The 23,819-nt window shown below is 47.6% G+C and overlaps 1 protein-coding gene across 1 annotated transcript in view; it reads left to right on the top strand.

Annotated features, from left to right (window-relative positions):
• Window positions 1-23,819, top strand: part of ITGA5 (integrin subunit alpha 5) — a 105,461-nt gene that overhangs the window by 31,692 nt on the left and 49,950 nt on the right. The window contains exons 2-5 of the mRNA XM_056849492.1: window positions 1,058-1,188; window positions 10,328-10,428; window positions 15,442-15,565; window positions 21,125-21,186. Of these exons, the coding sequence (XP_056705470.1) occupies window positions 1,058-1,188; window positions 10,328-10,428; window positions 15,442-15,565; window positions 21,125-21,186 (418 nt within the window). The remainder of the gene's footprint in view (window positions 1-1,057; window positions 1,189-10,327; window positions 10,429-15,441; window positions 15,566-21,124; window positions 21,187-23,819) is intronic.

The following is a 23,819-nucleotide window of genomic DNA, read 5'->3' as shown; positions in this document are numbered from 1 at the left end:
CCTGGTTCTCCAGATTAGAGTCCACTGCTCCAAACCACCGCTCTTAACCACTGCACCACACTGGCTCTCTGGTAAAATGACTACCTTTACCTTTTTAGACAGGAGCATTCAAAATGCAGTCTGAAGTGGTCCAGGCCTCTGAACTGTCTCATTGGGTTGTGTAGCTAGGTTGTGTAGCTTATTGTGTGGCCTTTGTAATGACAGGCTTGGAAAGTGGTATTATTATTGGTTATTTATAATCTGTCTTTCTTCCTGAGAATCAAGGCAAATTATATAGTGTAAGTCAGTGGTTCCCAAACTGTGCTCCACGGAGTACTTGGTGCTCCGCGAAGCATCTCCTAGTGCTCCGTGAAGAGGTTGGAAAGAAAAATACTGCTGTCGTCCAGTTTAGCATATAGGTGCTAGATGAAAATTAGTGCTCCGTGACGAATTTCTCTCCTGAAAAGTGCTCCATGACTCAAAACGTTTTGGGACCCGCTGGTGTAAGTCAAGTACAATCGATAGGATGGGATATCCGGTGAACAACACTGTATGGTTTGGACTGTAGAAATCTGAAAACAAACGGAAATCTCAAACACAACTGAGTTTTTAAATATGACATATTAAGTGGTATAGAAACAACCTAGCCTGGAAAACACACTTACAGTGATAGGAAGCAATACCTTTACCAATGCAAATTTCTGACCATTTCATTGCGGTATAGTCCTATATTTGCCCTGATCTGGATGGCCCAGGCTAGCCTGATCTCGTCAGATCTCAGAAGCTAAGCAGGGTCAGCCCTGGTTAGTATTTGAATGGGAGACCACCAAGGAAGACCAGGGTTGCTGTGCAGAGGACTGCACTGGCAAACCACCTCTGTCAGTCTCTTGCCATGAAAACCCCATAAGGGGTCGCCATAAGTCGGCTGCGACTTGACAGCACTTTACACACACAGCCCTGTTCACCTGTCAGGATGGAGAGGAAATGGAGAGAGGGCGAAAGGTGCTCAGCTTTGCTTAGCGCGTTTCTCCGGCTTGTACCTTCTTATGCAAGATCTCGTCTCTCTCCTTCCCTGCAGCGTCAGCGTCCTGATCGGGGCACCCAAAGCCAAAACCAACCAGCTGGAAGTCACAGAAGGGGGTTCGGTCTACTACTGCCCTTGGTATCTGGGCAACGTCAGCTGTACGCCCATTGAATTTGACAGCAAAGGTAAGGTGATGAGGGCAAGAGGTGGAGGCTGGCAGTCTCTTGGCTCTTCCTCTGCCCCAGATCCGGACTCCCCTTCCCAGTTTTATGCCCCGGGAAATTCTCCCCACGCCCGCCCACCCCCATCCCCGCAAATCCTCATTTTCTTCCTCTTAGGTCTTTTTTCAAATGTTGTAAAAGTCCTAAACGGGAAGCTCCTTTGTGTAGAAAAAGATTTATGGGGAACCTCTACCTTCCCAAGGCTCCCAAAGACAGAGGGAGGAAGAGATTAGAGCCGCATGCAATGCCCAAATTATGGGGAGGGGGGTGTCTTAATGAAATATGGAAACCCCAACCTCTGATGGCCGCCCTTGAATAAAGATAGACAGGCCACATTCTTTCTTCCTCCTTCAGTAACCTGGGCGGCTTGCCAAAGAGAGAGTCTAAGAGGGCCATTGCCCTGACCTGGATGGCCCAGGCTATCCTGATCTTGTCAGACCTCAGAAGCTATGCAGGGTCGAGCCTGGTTAAAATTTGGATGGGAGACCTCCAAGGAATACCAGGGGCATGTCGCAGTGGCAAACCACCTCTGAATCTCTCTTGACTTGAAAACCCTATGGCAGGGGCATCAAACTTACGGCCCGCGGGCCAGATCCGGCCCCTTGAGAGCTCTTATCCGGCTCGCAAGCTAGCCAAGGCAGCCACCTCCCCCAGTCTCGATCTGGGCTGGCTAGCCCGTTGTAAGCTCACTAGCTGAAGCAGCCACCCCTCCCATCCAGATCTGGGCTGGTGAGGCATGGCCCGGCCCGACCAAGTGACACTGATGTCATATCAGGCCTTCGTAACAAATGAGTTCAACACCCCTGCCCTATGGGGGGTTGCCATGTCAAATGTGACTTGACAGGAAAAGGGGGGGCATTGCAAAAGGGGTCTGGGAATACACCCTCCCAGTAATTTGAGCACTGGACAAATCGGGAACAGTTCATCCTATCCCTCCATAACCAATGCCATAAGGGGGAGGAAGATCTCTTTGCGAACAATAGCCTACTGTCTACAGATGATCAACCAGAGAGTAAAATCCCAGTTTTTTTAACAATTCTTTATTTTAAGTTTAGTTTATAACAACAATAACAATACAACAGCAGTCGGTTAAACATCCTTGTACAGTCGAGATATGTTTCAATACTCGGTTCCAATATATGTTCCAATATTATACATCAGCGCTTTTTACAGAAATCATACCATTTGTTGTCTTCACTTATTTGAATGTAATAAATGCAAATCGTACGATATTTTTGTGGGCACTTCGTGTTGCCCCCTTCTCCACATATTCTAGAAAAGGCAGCCATCTGTTTAAAAAATTTGCAGAGTTATCTGCTACTTTAAGTTATCAAGATATTCTTATCTCAAATTCAAAGGTTCCACACCTTCTCATACCACTGGCCACTAGAAGGCATCTTTGCCTTTTCCCAGTATGAGGCAATCAGATATTTTGCTGCCAGTAGCAGTACTGAAATCAGTTATGATATGACAAAGGGGAGAGGGTGTGAGATACCACTGGCTCATGATTTTGTAAGCTAGTTCTTTTAATGTTGATAGAAGCTGATTTAAGAGGGTACACCTTCCAAATAGAAAACTCCGGTTTAAAGCCCAGGAGAGAAGGAAGAAAGCAGAGGTGGCTTGGAAGCCATTAAGGGCAGGGGCGATTTCTCCACTTCTGCCACCGCAGTGTGAAGGATGGGAGAATGAATCACCTTTCTCTCCCAAGTCATGGTCAATATGACTTATTTGGTTTGCTGGGTTGGATCCACTGGTAACTTCCACCAATGGAAGTGATTTCTGTCCACGGGGCGTGACATCCTTGCCTCCCCCTTCCTGCAGCTGCCCAGAATTTCCTCTGAAACTCAGGGGAGTCAGAGAAACCCCCCATGCCCCCCAGGGCATGAACAGGAAGTCACATGAACACATGAAGGTGCCTTCTACTGAATCAGACCCTCGGTCCATCAAAGTCAGTATTGTCTACTCAGACCAGCTGTGGCTCTCCAGGATCTCAGGCAGGCGTCTTTTACACCACCTACCTGCCTAGTCCCTTTAACTGGAGATGCCGGGGATTGAACCTGGGACCTTCTGCATGCCAAGCAGAGGCTCTACAACTGAGCCATGGCCCCTCCCCATAGCTCTCCAGGGTCTCATGCAGAGGTCTTTCACATCACCTACTTGCCTAGTCCCTTTAACTGGAGATGCTGGGGATTGAACCTGGGACCTTCTGCATGCCAAGCAGATGCTCTGCCACTGAGCCACAGCCCCTCCCAAAAGTCAGAGGTCAGTAGCAAGAAGGAGGTATCAGCAGAAATCACTCACCTTCTTTTACATCTGCTGAAATCGTCTGGTGGATCCAAGCCATTTAATGTATTAAATTTCTACCACCCTATCCTTCACATTTTGCTTAAAAAAATGTACCGTCTTTCACATAATTTACAGATTAAAGACAGAGGGAAAAGGACTTGTTGGCAGTCTCTAGCCAGACCGGGAACTCCTGACTGCAAGAGGATAAGGTACAGGGTTCAAGTGACTCCCTTTCCTCTGGCTGAGGTCCAAAGAGTCCCATGGCTGACCCCACCCCTATCCTCACTCCACAGCAAAACAGGGATCCTTACACAGAAGAGCCTTCTGTCAAGGATAGCTTGTCATCTTTAAGATCACCGACACTGCCTCAATTTTAATTTCATTGGACTGGTTTTGCTGGGTTAAGAGCAAGGAATAAATCCCCTGGCGGTGCCTAGGCAAAAAAAAGTCTCCTAGGCATCACAAAGTTGAGAAAAAGACCATCAAGTCCAGCAGTCAGTTCACACAGTGGCCAACCAGGTGCCTCTAGGAAGCCCACAAGCAAGACGACTGCAGCAGCACCATCCTGCCTGTGCTCCACAGCACCTAGTATAATAGGCATGCTCCTCTGATCCGGGAGAGAATAGGTATGCATCACAACTAGTATTCCTTTTGACTAGTAGCCATGGATAGCCCTCTCCTCCACGAACATGTCCACTCCCCTCTTCAAGCCTTCCAGGTTGGCAGCCATCATTCTTCCTTGGGCAGGGAGTCCCGCAGTTTAACGATGCATTGTGTGAAGAAATACTTCCTTTAATCTGTTTTGAATATCTGACCCTCCAGCTTCAGCAGATGGCCCCACGTTCTGGTATTGTGAGAGAGGGAGAAAAGCTTCTCCCTGTGGTTGGGCTGTGTGGGTTTCTTGGGTGTGTTTGTATTACTGATACATGTGTGTGTGTGGGGGGGTCACTTCTGGAGCACAAGGGGGATGAGAGATGCTGTCCCAGTCTGTCCAAGAAACCGTTCTTTCAGCAGATTACTTTAAATGTAATAATTTTGGCAGTCCCTGAGGCATTATTGTTGGGGAGAGTAAGGGCTAAACTCTTCCCTTCTTGGAGGAAGGGCTGAAGAAGGCCTTTGGCTGGCCGGCCAGCCTAGCATGGGGTTTCCCTGCCTGGGCACATGGCCCTCTAAGCTTGGCCAGTACCCAGTGGAGTTGGGCCAGAGGGAGTTTCCCTCGGCTCAGCTGAGATTGCATTCCAGTCGGGGAGCAAAATGAGACACGACTGCAGTTTCTACATAGACTAGATTGAAGGGATTGAGGAAAATCTGGCCCGTGTGAATTGAAAACATCGCGGGGCAAACGGGGCAGTGCATTGGTTGGACCAACTAAAGTTAAAGTTGGGCTAGCAAGCTTTTGATTTATACAGAATTCCTCCCTTCCTAGAGAAGGGGATTGAGAACCAACCTGAAAAACAGAAGCTGAGTACCCAAGGTTGGGTGGAATAAATAAAATACATAGATAAAGAAAATATAATTTATTTAAGGCGCTATGTCAGGATAAAAAAATATTCTAAAATATCGTTAAAACAGCACAATGGCATATCCTAGGTTGATATACTGTAACCCCATGCCAGACGCGTTTCAGCCTGTTTGGCCTTCCTCAGTGGTCAATAAGTGATACCCATGTAAAACGTACATACATATTTACACATATATAAATATGTACACACAATTATATATCAGACCAGGCATGTCTGTAGGTTGTATAGTATATTTCCAATTAGACAAACATCTGGTTAGATTGTCTACAAGTTGTTATACTGGGCTGTATATATCTCCCATATAAAATGTGTGCGCAATTATCAACTAGGTAAAACAGTGTGGAACTTTTTTAGCCACAAAATCTAAAGAAGCTGGATTGCCCGATATCTTTTAGGTCCTGTATCATTTGGTACCTCACATCACCTGTGGGATCTGGGTACAGGATAAACGAAATGGGATACATTATAAGCGAAGGGTATGATAAAAGTACACTAGGTAAAGCATTAATATTTCCAGCCTACTTTTTTTTTTTAAATACGTCTTACCCCATGTTGAATAGAATTCATTTTGCGGCTCAACGGAACAAGGAAACGTGTTAAGAGTTGGAATCGTCGGCCCTCGTTTGTTCGAAATGAGATTCTTAAGTGGTGCAAAATGCTCAAAGCGTTTACAACAGCTAGGGGTGCCAACTGGCCTGGAGAAAGATGCCCTGTCCCTTTGATAAGAGGCTTAACAGGATGTTATTTTTCAGGCGATGTTACTTGGCTCCATGCCGTGAAAATCTTCAATTGCCGTTTCCATGTATTAAGCCCCTATTAAACAGGACGGTTTTCGTCGGGCCAGTTGGCAACCGCCAACTAAATATGGGCACTGGACAAGCAGTCTAGTATAAGTGTCCTTATCGTCGGGACTCTTTGTTGTGGGTATTTTGTGTTTCCATAGTGCAGAATAGAGGTTTTTAAATGTCCTTCCTTTGGGGAACCATTTCCACATTGACTGCCCCACCAAGGAGCCCTTGTGTGGTTGCAGAGGAGTGTGAGGTGTTCTGGGAGATGCTATTCACATGCTTCACTATCCCGGCATGCTCTTCTGCTTCACGTGAATTGCGAATGCTGTGTCGATCAAACCCTACCCCCCTACTTGGTGCTTGTGACAGTACACAGCTCTCTTTCAAAGAAAACATTGTGCAATATTGAATCATCACGTGGAGGAACCCTTGAGAAGCTTCCAAGGGACCTCCGAGTTCCCTAGAATTCACTTAGAAAACCACGACACTGTTAGAAAACCACTGGAATGGGACTGTTAACCAACTGGGTCCCTAGATGAATCCAAAGGTGAAAACGCACGGCCGCTTTAGCTTCTTGACCTCACTGCCCAAAATCTTCCATTCCATGTTTCTATGCACTCTCAAAACAGGCTGTCTTTCCCCTTTCCCTTCTGTGTGTGTGTGTGTATGTGTGTTAAGTGCCGTCAAGTCGCTTCCGACTCATGGTGACCCTATGAATGAAAGTCCTCCAAAATGTCCTATCTTTGACAGCCTTGCTCAGATCTTGCAAATTGAAGGCTGTGGCTTCCTTTATTGAGTCAATCCATCTCTTGTTGGGTCTTCTTCTTTTCCTTCTGCCCTCAACTTTTCCTAGCATTACTGTCTTTTCCAGTGACTCTTGTCGTCTCATGATGTGACCAAAATACGATAGCCTCAGTTTAGTCATTTTAGCTTCTAGGGTCAGTTCAGGCCTGATTTGATCTATAACCCACTGATTTGTTTTTTTGGCAGTCCACGGTATCCGTCACTCTCTCCTCCAACACCACATTTCAGAGGAATCTATTTTCTTCCTATCTGCTTTCTTCACTGTCCAGCTTTCACACCCATACATAGTAATAGGGAATACGATGGCATGAATTAATCTATTCTTGGTAGCCAGTTCCTTACACTTCAAAATCTTTTCTAGCTCCTTCATGGCTGCCCTTCCCGGTCTCAGTCTCCTTCTAATTTCTTGGCTGCAGTCTCCTTTCCCTTCTACTTCCTTTAATTGACTATCACTCAAAATTTCCTGCTCCCAAGAGTATATTTTTTGATTGACTCAATAAAGGAAGCCATGGCCTTCAATTTGCAGGATCTGAGCAGGGCTGTCAAAGATAGGACATTTTGGAGGACTTTCATTCATAGGGTCGCCATGAGTCAGAAGCGACTTGACGGCACTTAACACACACAAGAGTATATTTACTCCAGCAAGGTCAGTTTTTTCCCTTTTGGTTAATTTACAAGTTTCTTGAGAATGTAGAGACCTCCTGTTTTGTCTGTGGGTGGCCCAGTTTGGCTTTCTTGGTTACCCCCGGGGGTCATCCACTTTGGATCTAGCAATCGTTCAGGGTGGTGGTGGAAATTTTGATTGCCAAGGGTTTTTCCTCTCCCCGGGTCACTTTGGTTCTCCCACCTCCTACACGAGAACTGTTGGGAATCTTGGGAGGGGGAAAACGAAAAGAGTGCTACGTTATGCAATACTTTCTGTCTGAATAAACGGGATGGCATTCCTGGAGTTTGGTTCCCAGCAGTTGGGTGGGTTTGTTGAAACTGTGATGGGCAAAGAGTATTGATCTTTCAAGCTCCGAGGTGAATCGAGGAAGGAAAAGTGTGTGGGGCTAAGCAATATGTTGGCAACTCCTGCAGCTGAAAAAAATAGAGAGAAATGCTCTGATGAGCCACAGTTAGCCTATAGGGCTTGCATGGTTTACCCTGGTGTAGAGCAGCCATCTGGGGGTCAATGCCTGATGGGTTACTAAAGTTCTCGCAAGATCCCAGAGTGACTGTCTGCAACCCATTGGACTGTTGCCTTGGTATTTCGAAGCAGGAAATCTAGCGGACTTGTTTGGACAGGGGCCAGCATACTTGGGACGTCTCTTCTGGTCTGGATTGAGACCAAAGGCAACAGTTACTAGGAAAGCGACAAGCTCAAAGTCTCGCCTAGGGCTTCCCAGACTTCTGATAACTGACACCTTTTTTTCTGAATTAAAGTTGGAGGTGCACTTTTATCGCACATGACTTCTTTTCAGAGTGTGTACATTTTACCCAGGGGCACAAGTGCTTAGCTTAGTTGCTGCACAAGCCACTGATATGGACCTGCCTCCTGATTTGGAAGGAGGCAGTGCCAAAGCAGGGAATCATGCAGAGATGTAATGGGCAGCCTCCTTCAGCAAGTGGATAATGTTGTTGTATCTCTGCTTCAGGAGTGAGGGGTTGGTTCAGTATTGTACCAGATGTAGAGATGTGATAGAATTACCTCCACCCACCCACCCCCGGTCAGAGGTTGATTGGAAGGAGGCAGAGTTAGACCAATAAATCATGCAGAGATGCAACAGGCCAGAGATATAAATTTCCAGAAATTTTGAATCAATGTGGGGGGGGGGGTGTCATTTTTTTTTCTTGGTAAAAAATCCAGGCGTTTTTGGGGAAATGGGAAATATAAGTCATACTTACTTTACTATCAAATTTAAGCTTATTTTGTTGCTTTATCAACACAGAATGTAATATTTATAATTTAGCATACAAAATATGTTTATTGGCCTATTTATGGAATGCCTTAGTTTTCTACAAGCAAAATTGAAAATATATGGAAGTGTGAAAGAGTTACAAACTGCTGTACCCTCTACCATCTTAGCAAATTTCAATCTTTCCAAAGTAAAAAAAACATAGTTTTTTCAAAGTGCTACCCCAAATCTCCCAGTTTTTGAAATGGAAAAACTGGAAGGGGAAACCTTCGGATTTTTTCATGCTATACATTTTGAGTGAGTAAACCAATGTCTTAAAAGCACTTCACTCATTTCAAAAGAAAAAAATAGGTTTTTCCCCCCAGTGTTTCCTAAAATTGCTATTTGAAAAACTGGGGAAAGTCCTCTGTGCTATGCACTGTAGATAAATAAAACCTTGTCTTAAAGAGCATTTAATTTATTTCAAAGAAAAAGAATGAAGGTTAAGTATCCCATATCTGGACTGACCTGAAAACGAGACCCTTCAAGCCGGCATGCAGGCAGAACCGCGCTGCAAGGCTTCTGCCTGGTGGAAGGGACCACCAGGATCATCTGGTCCAACCCCCTGCACAATGCAGGAAATTCACAACTTCCTCCCCCACACACCCTCAGTGACCCCTACTCCATGCCCAGAAGATGGCCAAGATGCCCTCCCTCTCATCATCTGCCTAAGGTCATAGAATCAGCATTGCTGACAGATGGCCATCTAGCCTCTGCTTAAAAACCTCTAGGGAAGGATATATGACTTACCACCTCCCGAGGAAGCCTGTTCCACTGAGGAACCGCTCTAACTGTTAGAAAATTCTTCCTAATGTCTAGATGGAAGCTCTTTTGATTTAATTTCAACCCGTTGGTTCTGGTCCGATTTTCTGGGGCAACAGAAAACAACTCGGCACCATCTTCTATATGACAGCCCTTCAAGTACTTGAAGATGGTTATCATATCCCCTCTCAATCTTCTCCTCTTCAGGCTAACCATACCCAGTTCCTTCAACCTTTCCTCATAGGACTTGGTCATGTACCTCATGTTTCCTCATAGCCAGCCCAGATTGAGAGTGGGGTGGTGGTGGTGGCTACCTTGGCTGGCTCGCGGGCCAAGTAAGAGCTCTCAAGGGGCTGGATCCGGTCCTCAGGCTTTATGTTTGACACCCCTGGTATAAGAATATAAGAAAGGCCATGCTGGATCAGACCAAGGTCCGTCAAGTCCAGCAGTCTGTTCCCACAGTGGCCAACCAGGTGCCTCTGGAAAGCCCAGAAACAAGACGACTGCAACAGCATTGTCCTGCCGGTGTACCACAGCTCCTAATGTAATAGGCATGCTACTCTGATCCTGGAGAGAATAGGTATGCACCATGACTAGTGTCCATTTTTACTAGCCATGGACCCCTCTCCTCCATGAACATGTCCACTCCCCTCTTTAAGTTTTCCAAGTTGGCAACCATCACCACGTTCTGGGGCAGGGAGTTCCACAGTTTAACTATGTGTTGTATAGCTGATACATGTGGGGCTATCTTAGAAGCATCACAGGATTGGCCCAAAAGCACGGGGTCAAGCAGAGGGTGGGACGCTGGAGGCAATATTAATTGAGCTACTGGAGGCAATATTAATTGAGTTGCAATTGAGTCTGTTGGTCTGGGGAGCGGAAGGAGAAAATATGCAGGTGTCTTTTTGAGGGTAGCGCGCTTCCGGTGTTAATCTGAGGACAGGGCTTCCGAAAAAGCTCAGGAAATGCTGACTTAGACCCACGTGCATTCTCTGCCACGCAGGATCCCGCATGGAAGAGGTCAACGGAACGTTGGAACAAATGGAGTTCAAATCCCTGCAGTGGTTTGGTGCCACGGTCCGGTCCCACGGCAGCTCGATCTTGGTAAGAGTCGGGTCACGGCACGGATGCCGAGCTGGAGCGGCGAAGGGTTGTCGGGGCTGGGCGTGGACAAATGAGTTTCCAGGAGCTGTCAACCGAAACACAGACCTGGATCCAGATGTTTGCTTTGGGCTGCTTCCTTTGGTCCACAGGGCGTCGGCTGCTGTGCAGCCCAGCGTGGGAGCCGTGAGGATCTCAAATGAGACAATTTGGGTCATTTGGAAGGTGCTGCGGGAAGGGGGAACAGCCAAAAAAAGACATCATAGAAAAGCCCAATTTCTGCTATTTGTAGGGTCAAAGTGGAGTGCGGTCCTAAGCAGAGTTACAGCCATCTTAGTCCATTGAAATCAAAGGGCTTAGAAGGGTGTCAGGGTTTGCATGGTTAGTTAGATTAGACAGAAGGACCCATAAGGATTCTTGAAGAAAGGAAAACCACATGGTCCCTATGTCCTCCCTTCTTGTTCTGCCTAACTACACATCCCAGTCCGTCCATCCCTGCTCATGCTCACTTGGCAGGTTTGCCTCCTCACTCCCTTTGGCCAGTCACTACCTGTTAAAGTTTTTTTTAACAACATCTAAACATGTGCAAGCAATGCTGATTAATTGGGGGATTAACCCTGTGTCTGTCTATCTGTCTGCCTGCCTGCCTGCCTGCCTGCCTGCCTGCCTGCCTGCCTGCCTTCCTTCCTTCCTTCCTTCCTTCCTTCCTTCCTTCCTTCCTTCCTTCCTTCATGCATTCATTCATTCATTCATTCATTCATTCATTCATGAGAATTACCGGGGAATATCTACTCTAGACTTGAGGTTAGGAATTGTTCTGATCTACATCAGGAGGATCCCCATCGCTATTAGATATATGACAGTGCTGAGTGTAAAATTGATGCCCTTAAAGGCTAACGGAACAGAAAAGAAAACGTGTCTGTTTTGAAAATACATAAACCGAGTATGATTCAGATCTCAGTTCAACGGAAATGAGATTTTCTGATTAACACCCTGCTAAGCTACTTTTGTGTTTATTCACACTACCCACAAACTCTCCTAGTTACCAGACAGGCCAGACATTGCTCTCAACGTTTTCGTTTAGGGTTGCCAAATGCAAGCCCAGGAGATAGGTAACTGCCATGCAAATACTGTGTTTGATCATGGATGCAAAGGTCAGCATCTCTGTTTTTAGTTCTTGGGGGGCGAAAAAGACCCCTCATTGCCAGTAAGGAAGGCTTGAAAATGTGTGAAGGATGGCCATTGATGTCCAGGGACCAGACTTCCAGGGCTCCTTGTCTGGTGTTTAAGTGAAATAAATTATACTAAGCTTAACAGGTTTACAAGCTGACTTGGTTTGCCTGATTTATCCAAAGGCACCATTTGGGTAACTCAGGGCCAATTCTCTGGCCAAAGCACCCCAGCAACCACACAAGGAAGAGGAGGCTGATGTACCTCAGGGGCTTGGCCAGTGTGGTGCATTGGTTAAGAGAGGCGGACTCCAATCTGGAGAACCGGGTTCGATTCCCCACTCCTACACATGAAGCCAGCTAGGTGACCTTGGGCCAGTCACAGTTCTCTCAGAACTCTCTCAGCCCCACCTACCTCACTAGGTGTTTGTTGTGGGGAGGGGGAGGGAAGGTGATTGTAAACCGCTTTTGAGACTCCTTAAAAGGTAGAGAAAAAGCAAGGTGTAAAAACCAACTCTTCTTCTTGGCTCATTCCCTGGCCATCAGAGTCCCCCCCCCTCACTCCAGACAAGGCCCCGTAAAAGAAATTGCGAGCACCCCGTCTGATCTGTCCCTTCCCTCCCTCCCAAGGTGAGTTCTCAGTCCCAAAAAACGAGTACAAGAAGCGAAACAGGCCATTTGCTTCCCTTTGCCTTTTGCTTTTTCCCTTCTCGTATCTAAACTCAGACCCACTTTCCTGCCTTTGAAAGCAACGGCCTCTTGTCCAGTTGTGGCCGCACGGAGCAATTGTTTCGTAACTTCTTTAGCGAGTGTTATCATTATATTATTGGGGGGGGGTGTTCCCCTCTGGCCGTAGCTTCTCAGCCGTTTCGGGCTCAAGGCCTTTGTCGTAGATCTTCTCCAAACAGTGCCATGGAGTGATGACTCCTCACATCTACAAAAAAACAGTTTTGAGCTCCCCTTCCCTTGGCGGCAACAGCTTAAGGAGGTTGGACTTGTTCCATTCTCTGGGAGGCAGCAGATCAGCAGAACGTGGAAAGAGCCAGCATGTTGCAGTGGTTAAGAGCGGTGGACTCTAATCTGGTGAAGCAGGTTGGTTTCCCCACTCCTCCACATGAAACGTGCTGGGTGACCTTGGGCTAGTCACAGATCTCTCTGAACTCTCTCAGCCCCACCTACCTCACGAAGGGCCTGCTGTGGGGAGAGGAAGGGAAGGTGATTATAAGCCGCTGGGAGACTCCTTAAAGGTAAAATAAATCTGGGGTATAAAAACCAACTCTTCTTCTTCTATTATAAAGCACTTTAGCCATTCAAAGTGCTTTGCGCTAACAAAAACGGGGAAATCAAAATATTGGGGCCTGTATAAATTGACATGCATGGTCCTTACTTGAATATTTGATTCTGTATTTACTACTCAAGAGGAGGGAGACAGAGCTATGTGGGGCCTTAAAGTCCTGATGCTTTCATCTGCTGGAAATGTTGCTGAGCTTTCCTTCCCACCTCTGGATCTTCCAAGATCTCAGCAGGCATTGCTCACTTTCGAGCCTGCCTTTTTAGCCATGAAGACTAGAAACTTGAGTCTTTTTAAATACACGAGAGCTGAGATTTGTTTCAGCTTTCCAAATGCTGTGCCCAATAATAAATTCTGGTATGGGCCATCTACATTATGGGTGTAAGGAGTGTTGGATTATTTCTGGTACTGGGGATGTTTGCCCCCCGGAATTTCAGCTCCCTTGCTGAACCGCGAATTTCCCCCACTTTATAAATTCCCACAGTAAGTGGAGCACAGGAATGATACCAGGTTTTTTCTTTGGATTAAAAATGGGGGTGAGACCTTCATGGTGTAGTGGTTAAGAGCGGTGTAGTGGTTAAAAGATCTTCATGAGCCAACATGTTATAGTGGTTAAGAGCGGTGGTTTGGAGCAGTGGAGTCTGATCCGGAGAACCGGTTTGATTCCCCACTCCTACGCATGAAGCCAACTGGGTGACCATGAAGCCAACTGGGTGACTAATCACACTCTCTCGGCCCCACCTACCTCACGGGGAAGGTGATTGTAAGCCGGTTTGATTTTGCCTTAAGTGGTAGAGAAAGTCGGCATATTATTAAAAAAAAAAAAAAACCAACTTCACAGTTACATATTTTTTTTAATCACGTCCCAGAATAATGAACAGACATCCCCCCCCCCTTGCAAGAGTTACATGTAGGGTTGCCAGGTCCCTCTTCACCAGTGGGAGGTTTTTGGGGCGGAGCCTGAGGGTGGCGGGGTTTAGTATAGTAGGGTCAGTATAGGGTTACCAGGTCCTCCTTTGCCACTGGCAGGAGGTTTTGGGGGGGGCGGAGCCTGAGGAGGGTGGAGTTTGGGGAGGGACTTCAATGCCATAGAGTCCAATGGCCAAAGCGGCCATTTTCTCCAGGGGAACTGACCTCTATTGGCTGGAGATCAGTTGTAATAGCAGGAGATCTCCCTACCTGGAGGTTGACAACCCTTGTTACATGGCTTACTTCATATTCAGTCTTTGGCCCCCACTCTCCCCTTTGACCGGTCAGTTGAGATTCAACGATGGGACCACGCTTTCTGGAAAACAGCAGTGCTGCTGGGATTCCCCTGTGCTTGCCATGAGAATAGAGGTTACCTTAGGGGGTCCTGGTGCATCCTCCTCCCATGGGATAATGCAAAGGGAGGGGAAGTTACTGTCTGTCGCACAGGATGTAACCCCATCCAAGGGACACAGAATGGTCAATGCATCCAATATGTTGGCTTACTTTTTCAAGGAACTCTTCAGCCGCTCTTGAAACACACCCAATATGTCCTGGCACACTGTTTTGAGCACAACCGCTGTGAGGTATGCGCATACCGGTAACTGGCTGCTGATAGGTAGGGGAGTTGGGAGTTGTGACTGTCTGTGGAATAATCCTAGCAGATAAAGGGTAGGTGCTGCTCTTATAGAAAAAAAGGTTGCATTTACCTGTAACTATTGTTCATCGAGTGTCTTCCGTACAGGCACACACTGGAACTGTGTATGTGCAGGCTGGCCGGCAGGCCTGCACATGGCCCGCCTGCACATGCTCGATCACAATGTAGGACTGCACTGAAGAGGCAGGGAACCCAAGGGTTGACCTGAGAACTAAACATTCTTTAAAAGTATTATATTTATATATTAGGTGTACACAATAAAATGGATAAAAACACTGGACCTGGACTGCAGGCTACATTTGAAACTACAAGTATAAACCTTTACAAAAATAATCAACACCGTTGATGATATGCAAAATATACATTACCAATAGATCAGATGCGTTTTAGCTTCTTGGGCCTTCCTCAGTGGTCAAATTATACAAAACATGATTATTCGAAAACACATCCAGAAATGCACTTTACAAGGCATTTTATCTGAAATTTGTAAGTCTGGAAAAAGTGGGGGGGGAGGAGAGGCAAATTAACATGACAAATATCATTAATATAACTCAATTTTTGACAAACATTTTAAGAATATTTTTAAAGTTATTTTGTTTTTTTAAAAATGGAAACATATATACCTTATATCCTGTGTGGCTAGATGTTAATATGAATACAGAAGGCCAAAGATGAAAACAGGGTTGCGTTTACCTGCTGACCGGCATGTACATACACAGTTCCAACACAGAGCTGCACAGAAGACCAAAGATGATAACACGATTGCGCTTACGTGCTGGCCAGCATGTACATACACAGTCCCAATATGGGACTGCACAGAAGCCTGGATGATGAAATTACACTTTTAGACTGGAAGCTTATGGGACAGGAGGGATCTCTGCTGAGTCACACAAGGCTGCCTTTGCTTACCGGGGCTCCTCTTCTTTCCCTAGGCCTGCGCCCCCCTGTACAGCTGGCGGACAAACAAGGATGAGCCAGAGCGCGAGGTTGTGGGCACCTGCTATCTCTCGATCAACAACTTTACCAAGTTTGTGGAATACGCACCTTGCCGCTCAGGTAACGGGTTGGTGGGACTTAGTGAGTGCAGGTGTGGAAGCTGGTGGATGACTTTGGCCTCAAACTGAGCTCAGAGCTTTTGCGGCATGTTTACTGTTGGTTCTGATGCCTGTAGAAACACTTGGGAAGTGTTGGATATTATACATTACATTTAGCAGAGTAAATAATAACAGGCGTTAATGTTAACCGAGAGTATTGTGTTTGGTTTTGGCCACTGCAATTTAAGAAAGATGTAGACAAGCTGGAAAGTGTCCAGAGGAGGGCAACAAAGAGAGTGAGGGATCTGGAGACCAAGTCCTATGAGGAAAGGTTGAAGAAGGTTGGTTATGTTTAGCCTGAAGAGGAGAAGACTGAGAGGGGATATGATAACCAGCTTCAAGTCCTTGAAGGGCTGTCATATAGAGGAGGGTGCTGAGTTGTTTTCTGTTGCCCCAGAAGATTGGACCAGAACCAACGGGTTGAAATTAAAAGAGTTTCCATCTAGGCAGGAAGAATTTTCTAACAGTTAGAGCGGTTCCTCAGTGGAACAGGCTTCCTCGGGAGGTGGTAAGTGCTCCTTCCCTGGAGGTATTTAAGAAGAGGTTAGATGGCCATCTGTCAGCAATGCTGATTCTGTGACCTTAGGTAGATGATGAGAAGGAAGGCATCTTGGCCATCTTCTGGTCACTAGGGATGTGTGTGGGGGGGTGGGTAGTTGTGAATTTCGTGCATTGTGCAGGGGGTTGGACTAGATGACCCTGGTGGTCCCTTCCAACTCTATGATTCTATGATTCCAAGGTCAGTATTGTCTACTCTGACTGGCAGCAGCTCTCCAGGGTCTTAGGTAGAGGTCTTTCACATAACCTACTGCCTGGTCTCTCTTAACTGGAGGTGCCGGAGATTGAACCTGGGAGCTTCTGCATGCAAATGTATATACTGATACTGATAGCCCAGCGAGGAAACGCCACTTCAGTTTTGCTCAGGTCTTGCAAACTGATGGCCATGGCTTCTGTTATTGAGTCTATCTCATGTTGGATTCAGCACTAGTTAGAGCAAAACCCTTGGGCAAAACTGACATCGGCAAAATATTGGGTGGGGGAAAGCCCTTTTAAGCAATTGGCACAAAATTGGCACAAAATTTAAACTCCCTCTTTTAGAATCAACTGCAGGGGGACATGCCTACACGACTGTGACGTAAATAGATGGATCCAATGAAATGCCAGCAGAGAGCTTTAAACACATAGCAGTAATGCGTCAATGTATTAAGTTTCTGTCAATACAAGAATCATTGGGCTAGCTAGGGGTGTAGTGGTCATTGCACTAGCTAGTGGTGTAGAGCCAGCGTGGTGTAGTGGTTAAGAGCTGTGGTTTGGAGTGGAGGATTCTGATCTAGAGAACCGGGTTTGATTCCCCACTCCTCCACGTGAGCGGCGGAGGCTAATCTGGAGAACTGGATTTACTTCCCCACACCTACACACGAAGCCACCTGGGTGACCTTGGGCAAGTCACGCTCTCTCAGCCCCACCCACCTCACAGGATGTCTGTTGTGGGGAGGGGAAGGGAAGGTGATTGTAAGCCGGTTTGAGTCTTCCTTAAGTGGTAGAGAAGTCGGCATATAAAAGCCAATTCTCCTTCTCCTTCTTCTTCTGCCATGAACAGTGGGGGTGGGAAAATTTCATCCTTCCCACTTGCCCTCTGGGAATCTTTATTATTTTTTCTAACATTTCTCATGGCTCTGTAGCAGTTCTCTTGCACCACACGATTCGGAAATAGTAAGTCATACAAATGACTCATTCGCCCGTATGTAGCAGCAGAATGGGCTGTCTGGGAAGCTGATTGTTCCTTCCTTGAGTGTTCCAGAGTTGTGTGGAGAAAGTGACTGCAATCTCGGCTATGAGCCCCAGAATAGATAGTGCTTCTCTATTTCCTGCCGTCCCCCTTTCTACCTTTTGGATCCAGCTCTGTGGTTTCTTGGAAGGTCAGTGCATTCCGGCTGCGCCGTGCGTTCCCATCCCATAGAATTATAAGAGTTGGAAGGTACCACCAGGGTCATCTAGCCCAACCCTCCCGCACAATACAGGAAATTCACAACTACCGCCCATACCCCCAGTGACCCCTTCTCCATGCCCAGAAGATGGCCAAGATGCCCTCCCTGTCATGAACTGCCTACGGTCATAGAATCAGCATTGCTGACAGATGGCCATCTAGCCTCTCCTTAAATACCTCCAGGGAAGGAGCGCTTACCACCTCCCGAGGAACCCTGTTCCACTGAAGAACCAATCTAACTGTTAGAAAATTCCACCAAGCACTTCTCTTCCTGGTCTGCACATCTCCTCGAGATTAGAGTATGGGTCAATGCTGGCTGTGGAACTGGCTCCCAGCCCTCGCTACAGAGATATCCCAAAGAAAATAGTAGCAGCTTTTCCTGCACCCTAGAATCATAGAATTGGAAGAGACCACCAGGGTCATCTAGTCACATGAACACATGAAGCTGCCTCATACTGAATCAGACCCTGGGTCCATCAAAGTCAGTATCGTCTACTCAGGCTGGCAGCGGCTCTCCAGGGTCTCAGGCAGGGGTCTTTCACATCACCTACTTGCCTAGTCCCTTTAACTGGAGGTGCCAGGGATTGAACCTGGGACCTTCTGTATGCTAAGCAGATGCTCTGCCACTGAGCCACAGCCCCTCCCCAACCCCTCTTCCCTGAATGTGCATAGGTTGAGCCCCCAGTTGCCTGAGAGAACAGGAGTGTTTTTTTAAAGAGAAGGGCCCTGAGAAAAAGAGGCCAGGTCCCACCACATTTTGAATCTGTCTTGCTTTGAGTGTCCAGCACCCTTTCCCTGCCCTTCCTAGGATTGCTGGTGCCAGGTAGCCCAGAGAAATTGGGAACGGGAACCAAGAATCTCTTTTATCTCCGCTGTAGAGAAATGGCTTTAAACAGGGATTAGCCAGCCTGGTGTAGTGGTTAAGAGCGGCAGGACTTTAATCTGGAGAACCGGGTTCGATTCCCCACTCCTCCACGAGAAGCCTGCTGGATGACCTTGGGCTAGACGGTTCTCCCAGAACCATGGAGAAAGTGACTGCAATCTCAGCTATGAGCCGGTTCTCCCAGAACCGTCTCAGCCCGCGTGGAGGCAGGCAATGGCAAACCACCTCCGAACATCTCTGGCCTTGAAAACCCTGTGGCGTCGCCATAAGTCAGATGTGACTTGATGGCATGCGCGCGCGCACACACACACACACAGACATAGTTTCAGGTGGACAGGTGTGTTGGTATGCAATAGTGGTGCTAGATTTGAGTCCAGTTAGCACCTTAGAGACGAACAAGATTTCCAAGGTATAAGCTTTCGAGAGTCAGTGCTCCCTTTGTCAGAGGAACCATCCAGAGACAGTAAACCAGGGGTGTCGAACTCATTTGTTACGAGGGCTGGATATGATGTAAATGTCACTTGGTCAGGCCGGGCCATGCCTCGCCAGCTCAGATCGGGACTGGGGTGGGGGCTGGCTGGCTTACAGACCGGATAAGAGTGCTCAAGGGACCAAATCCAGCCCACGGGCCGTATGTTTGACACCTCTGCAGTAAACCTCTGAATACCAGTGCCTGGAGGGCTTGGCCCTGTACCCTTTCCTTTGACCCTCCGGCGCAACTGATCGGCTACTGTGTGAAACAGGATGCTGGATTAGACGGACCGCTGGTCCAGTCTAGAAGGGCTCTTCTTACGTTTTTACAATACCTTTTTCCCTGGACGGTGTCTGCTTCCCTGCTGGTGTGTTAGTACGTCATCCCCCTTTTAAAAAATTGAGAGGTTCTGGGGCCCATGCATACATGGTCTGTTTTCTGTATTTTGGAAGAGTGGCTATATGGAGTGATTAGGGCAATAGCATGTCATCTTGCGTTGTGAACTGAGAATGGCACACTTCGGCACCAGGTTACTATAGGGAGGACAGGGAGAATATTCTTGGCCCTCTTTTAAGAAAGAGCACTAGTTATCCTGAATTCGTTAGAGTTAGCATACTTCTTAAGGATGAATTTTCTCAGGTAACAAAGTTAGTGGCCAAGTTTCGTAGAATGGTATTTAATTATAGGAAATCTTAAATAGAAGTGGCAAGTTGTAGAGTGGATTGATTGTTTAATTTTATATGGCTTACCAGGTTTTGAAGAGAGTAATGTTTTGAATGCCCTGAACTGGATGGCCCAGGCTAGCCTGATCTCGTCAGATCTCAGAAGCTAAGCAGGGTCAGCCCTGGTTAGCATTTGGATGGGAGACCACCCAGGAATACCAGGGTTGCTGTGCAGAGGAGGCACTGGCAAACCACCTCTGTTAGTCTCTTGCCATGAAAACCCCCCAAAAAGGGGTCGCCATAAGTCGGCTGCGACTTGACGGCACTTTACACACACACATGTCATCTATGCTCTGACGCATCCTTGGCTGGCGCTTTTCAGGTTTTTGGAGGAGGGCATTTCCGTGGCTCTGCTGTTTGGAATTTAGTTAGGACTTGTACGTTGCCTCAGGCGGCAGCTGGTGCAAAGATGTAAATAAGGCAATTGTGCTCCGGAGATTAACTAGTTTGTAGGTAAGCCTGCAGGCAGCAATGTGTACTTATCTCTCTATGGTGCCTACTTCGTTTTTGAGCACTCCGCTAATTATACGAGTAATGTTATTAAGCTTTGATGAGTCCTGGCAAGCTGTAGCCAGGACTCCCTTCTGTTCTTTACAGCAGCCTGACTGACTAGTTAAGCGAACGCACCTATCCATAGCACACAAGAGAAAGAAAAGCTTGGTGAGATCAAGCTAAAAAATCCAGGTTTGGGGTTGGTGGACAGTGCCATCTAGTCACAGCTTGACTTATGATGAACCGGTAGGGTTTTTGAGGCAAGAGATGAACAGAGGTGGTTTGAACACATGAAGCTACCTTACACTGAATCAGACCCTCGGCCCATCAAAGTCAGTATTGTCTACTCAGACCAGCAGTGGCTCTCCAGGGTTTCAGGCAGGGGTCTTTCACATCACCCACCTGCCTAGTCCCTTTAACTGGAGATTCCGGGGATTGAACCTGGGACCTTCTGCATGCCAAGAAGATGCTGCACCACTGAGCCATAGCACCTCCCCCATTGCCATTGCCTGCCTCTGTGTCGCAACCCTGGACTTCTTTGGTGATCTCCCATCTGAGTACTTACCAGGGCTGCCCCTGCTTAGTTTCTGAGAATTGACGAGATCAGCCTCACATGGGCCATCCAGGTCAGGTTTGGTGTTAACAGTGCATGATTATGTGGCTTTATAATGCAAACTTTAAAGCAGGGGTGTCAAACATAAGGCCCGCGGGCCAGATTCGGCCACTTGAGAGCTCTTATCCGGCCCGCAAACCAGCTGAGGCAGCACCCTCCCCCCATTCTCGATGTGGGCTGGCGAGGCATGGCCCGGCCCGACCAAGTGACATGTATGTCATATCCGGCCCTCGTAACGATTGAGTTCGGCAGCCCTGCTTTAAAGCCAAATGTATCTTGTGTTCACAAGATGTTCTTTACTGCAACTTGCCAGTGTTTCTGATTTCCTTTCCCTGCCTTTTCTCTCTGCTAGATCTGAACTCAGCCCGCGGACAAGGTTACTGTCAGGGTGGATTCAGCGCTGAATTCACAAAGGTAAGTTACCAGTCCCTGGTGAGATCATGGGCAGCAATGGTGCTAAGTTCCTTCATTTAGAAGCAGGATCGGGGACTTTCTCCCCGGGGTGGGAGCTCCCGGGGTGGGAGCTCACTTACAGGGATTGTCTATTTAAATTGTTCTCCCGGTTAAAAGATGGCATGGCAAGGGAGCCCACAGCTGTCTTAGCTTGTGGGTGATAAACCATGCTGTCACCCACTAGGGGAAGAGGTAGAGTTTACTGATAGCGAATATGCAGGAAGTCCCAAGCTGAATCCTTGAAATTTCAATTATTTATTATTATTAATTTTATTTAAAGCATTATTACTCGCCTGTCTACCTTACAGAACTCAAGGCCGCTTACAATGTAAATCTATATACTAATAGCCAAGTCAGCTCAATCTGAGGATACTTAAATCGAGAGACTGGAGCAGTGAACACGCAAGACAGATCTTTCTACAAACCTGAACAAAGCCCCACATTTGCAGAAACATCTGAAATTTTTAGAAAATACAGTGGGTTTTTTTTTATTGAAACCCCCAAAAATGATAAACCAAGTGCTGTAGCTTTAAGCAACAGATTCCCTGAATGGCTGTTGCTAGGCAACCACAGATTCCTGGCTCGGTTCTGTCAGTAAAAGTCAGGGGGAGGGAGCAGGACCCTTCCAGGCCTATTTTAATCTTTCAGGGAGGACCCATGGGGGCCAGGCCCTGGGGTTGCCAGCTCCAGTTTGGGAACTTCCTGGAGATTTTGGGGTTGAATCTGAGGAGGGCAGGATTTGGGGGAGGAGAGGCCTCGGATGGATCTAATGCCACAGAGTCTACTCTCCAGAGCAGCCATTTTCTTCAGGGTGGCAGATCTCTGTCATCTGGAGTTAGTTGTAATTCTGGGAGATCTCAAGGTCCCACCTGGAGTTTGGCAACCCTGAGCCTGGTAGCAACCTCTGGGTTACTTGACACCGCCCGACTTGTGTGACTCAACTAGGCAGAAAAACTAAACAAAATAAAGGATCTTGGCTGGAGTGCTGCTTCCAGTCCCAGAAAATGGACAAACATTCTGACTCTGTGTAATGGTCTTGCTCAGAAGATATGTTTGTGGGACTGAAGTTCCTTGGGGGACTTGTGTTTGTGGGACTGAAGAGAGCCAGCGTGGTGTAGTAGTTAAGAGCGGTGGTTTGGAGCGGTGGACTCTAATCTGGATTCACCACTCCTCCACATGGGCGACGGAGGCTAATCTGGTGAACCAGGTTGGTTTCCCCACTCCTCCACACGAAGCCAGCTGGGTGACCTTGGGCTAGTCACAGCTGTCTTAGAGCTCTCCCAGCCCCACCTACCTCACAGGGTGTCTGTTGTGGGGAGGGGAAAGGAAGGTGATTGTAAGCCTGTTTGAGTCTCCCTTAAGTGGTAGAGAAAGTCAGCATATAAAAACCAACTCTTCTTCTTCCTTCTTGGTTGTGCATCAAATGAAAAGGGTGTGTCTGGAGTTTGTGGGGCTCTGCTTTGGGATCCCTTGCCTTTCATGCACGGGCACGTCTGCGCCCCAGCTAGGACCAATCCGGTCTGTTAGGTCCCAGCCTGCCCTTTATGGTTGGACTCCGTCCGGATTGACGGCTCCCTGTTCATCGTCCTTGATCAATTAGCATTGCCACCAGTGTGCGGCAAGGCACATGGATGAGAACTGTCCAGCTCTGAAGCGCCTCCTGCTACAGCTGAGTGCCCCCTGAGGATGATCAAACCTGAGGCCTGTGCCTTTGGACTACATCTAGCATGGCTGCAGTGGCCTTTGTTGAGGTCCAGCCTGCTAGGCAACAGAGAGGATGCTGGGGCCATTGTTGAGGTACGGCCTGCTAGGCAACAGAGAGGATGCTGGGGCCATTGTTGAGGTACGGCCTGCTACGCAACAGAGAGGATTTTGGGGGCACTGTTGAGGTCCAGCCTGCTAGGCAACAGAGAGGATGCTGGGGCCATTGTTGAGGTACGACTGGCTAAGCAACAGAGAGGATTCTGGGGCCATTGTTGAGGTACGGCCTGCTAGGCCACAGAGAGGATGCTGGGGCCATTGTTGAGGTACGGCCTGCTGGGCAGTTGAGAGGTTGCTGGGGCCATTGTTGAGGTACTGCCTGCTAGGCAACAGAGAGGATGCTGGGGCCATTGTTGAGGTACGGCCTGCTGGGCAGTTGAGAGGATTCTGGGGCCATTGTTGAGGTACGGCCTGCTAGGCAACAGAGAGGATGCTGGGGACATTGTGACCTAGCGTGGTAGTGATGACTTTGTGGATGAATTGAAGGGAGTGCCAGTGGGTGCACAGCAGAGCAAGTGTGGCATGCTGGGATGTATGCTGGACTTGGACTTGGGGGGACCTGAATTCAAGTCCTTGCTCGTTTGCGAAGCTTTCTGTGTGACACAGACATCATTTGCTTTGAAGACGTGAAGCTACCAGTGTGGTGTAGTGGTTAAGAGCGGTGGTTTGGAGCAGTGGACTGATCTGGATAACCGGGTTTGATTCCCCCACTCCTCCACATGAGCAGCGGAGGCTAATCTGGTGAACTGGATTTATTTCCCCACTCTTCCACATGAAGCCAGCTGGGTGACCTTGGGCTAATCACAGCTCTCTTAGAGCTCTCTCGGCGCCAC

This window comes from Euleptes europaea, chromosome 1, assembly GCF_029931775.1.
Source record: "Euleptes europaea isolate rEulEur1 chromosome 1, rEulEur1.hap1, whole genome shotgun sequence".
Taxonomy (NCBI): Eukaryota; Metazoa; Chordata; class Lepidosauria; order Squamata; family Sphaerodactylidae; genus Euleptes; species Euleptes europaea.
The sequence above is the reverse complement of the archived record's forward strand: the minus strand, read 5'-3'. Positions and strand labels throughout refer to the sequence as shown.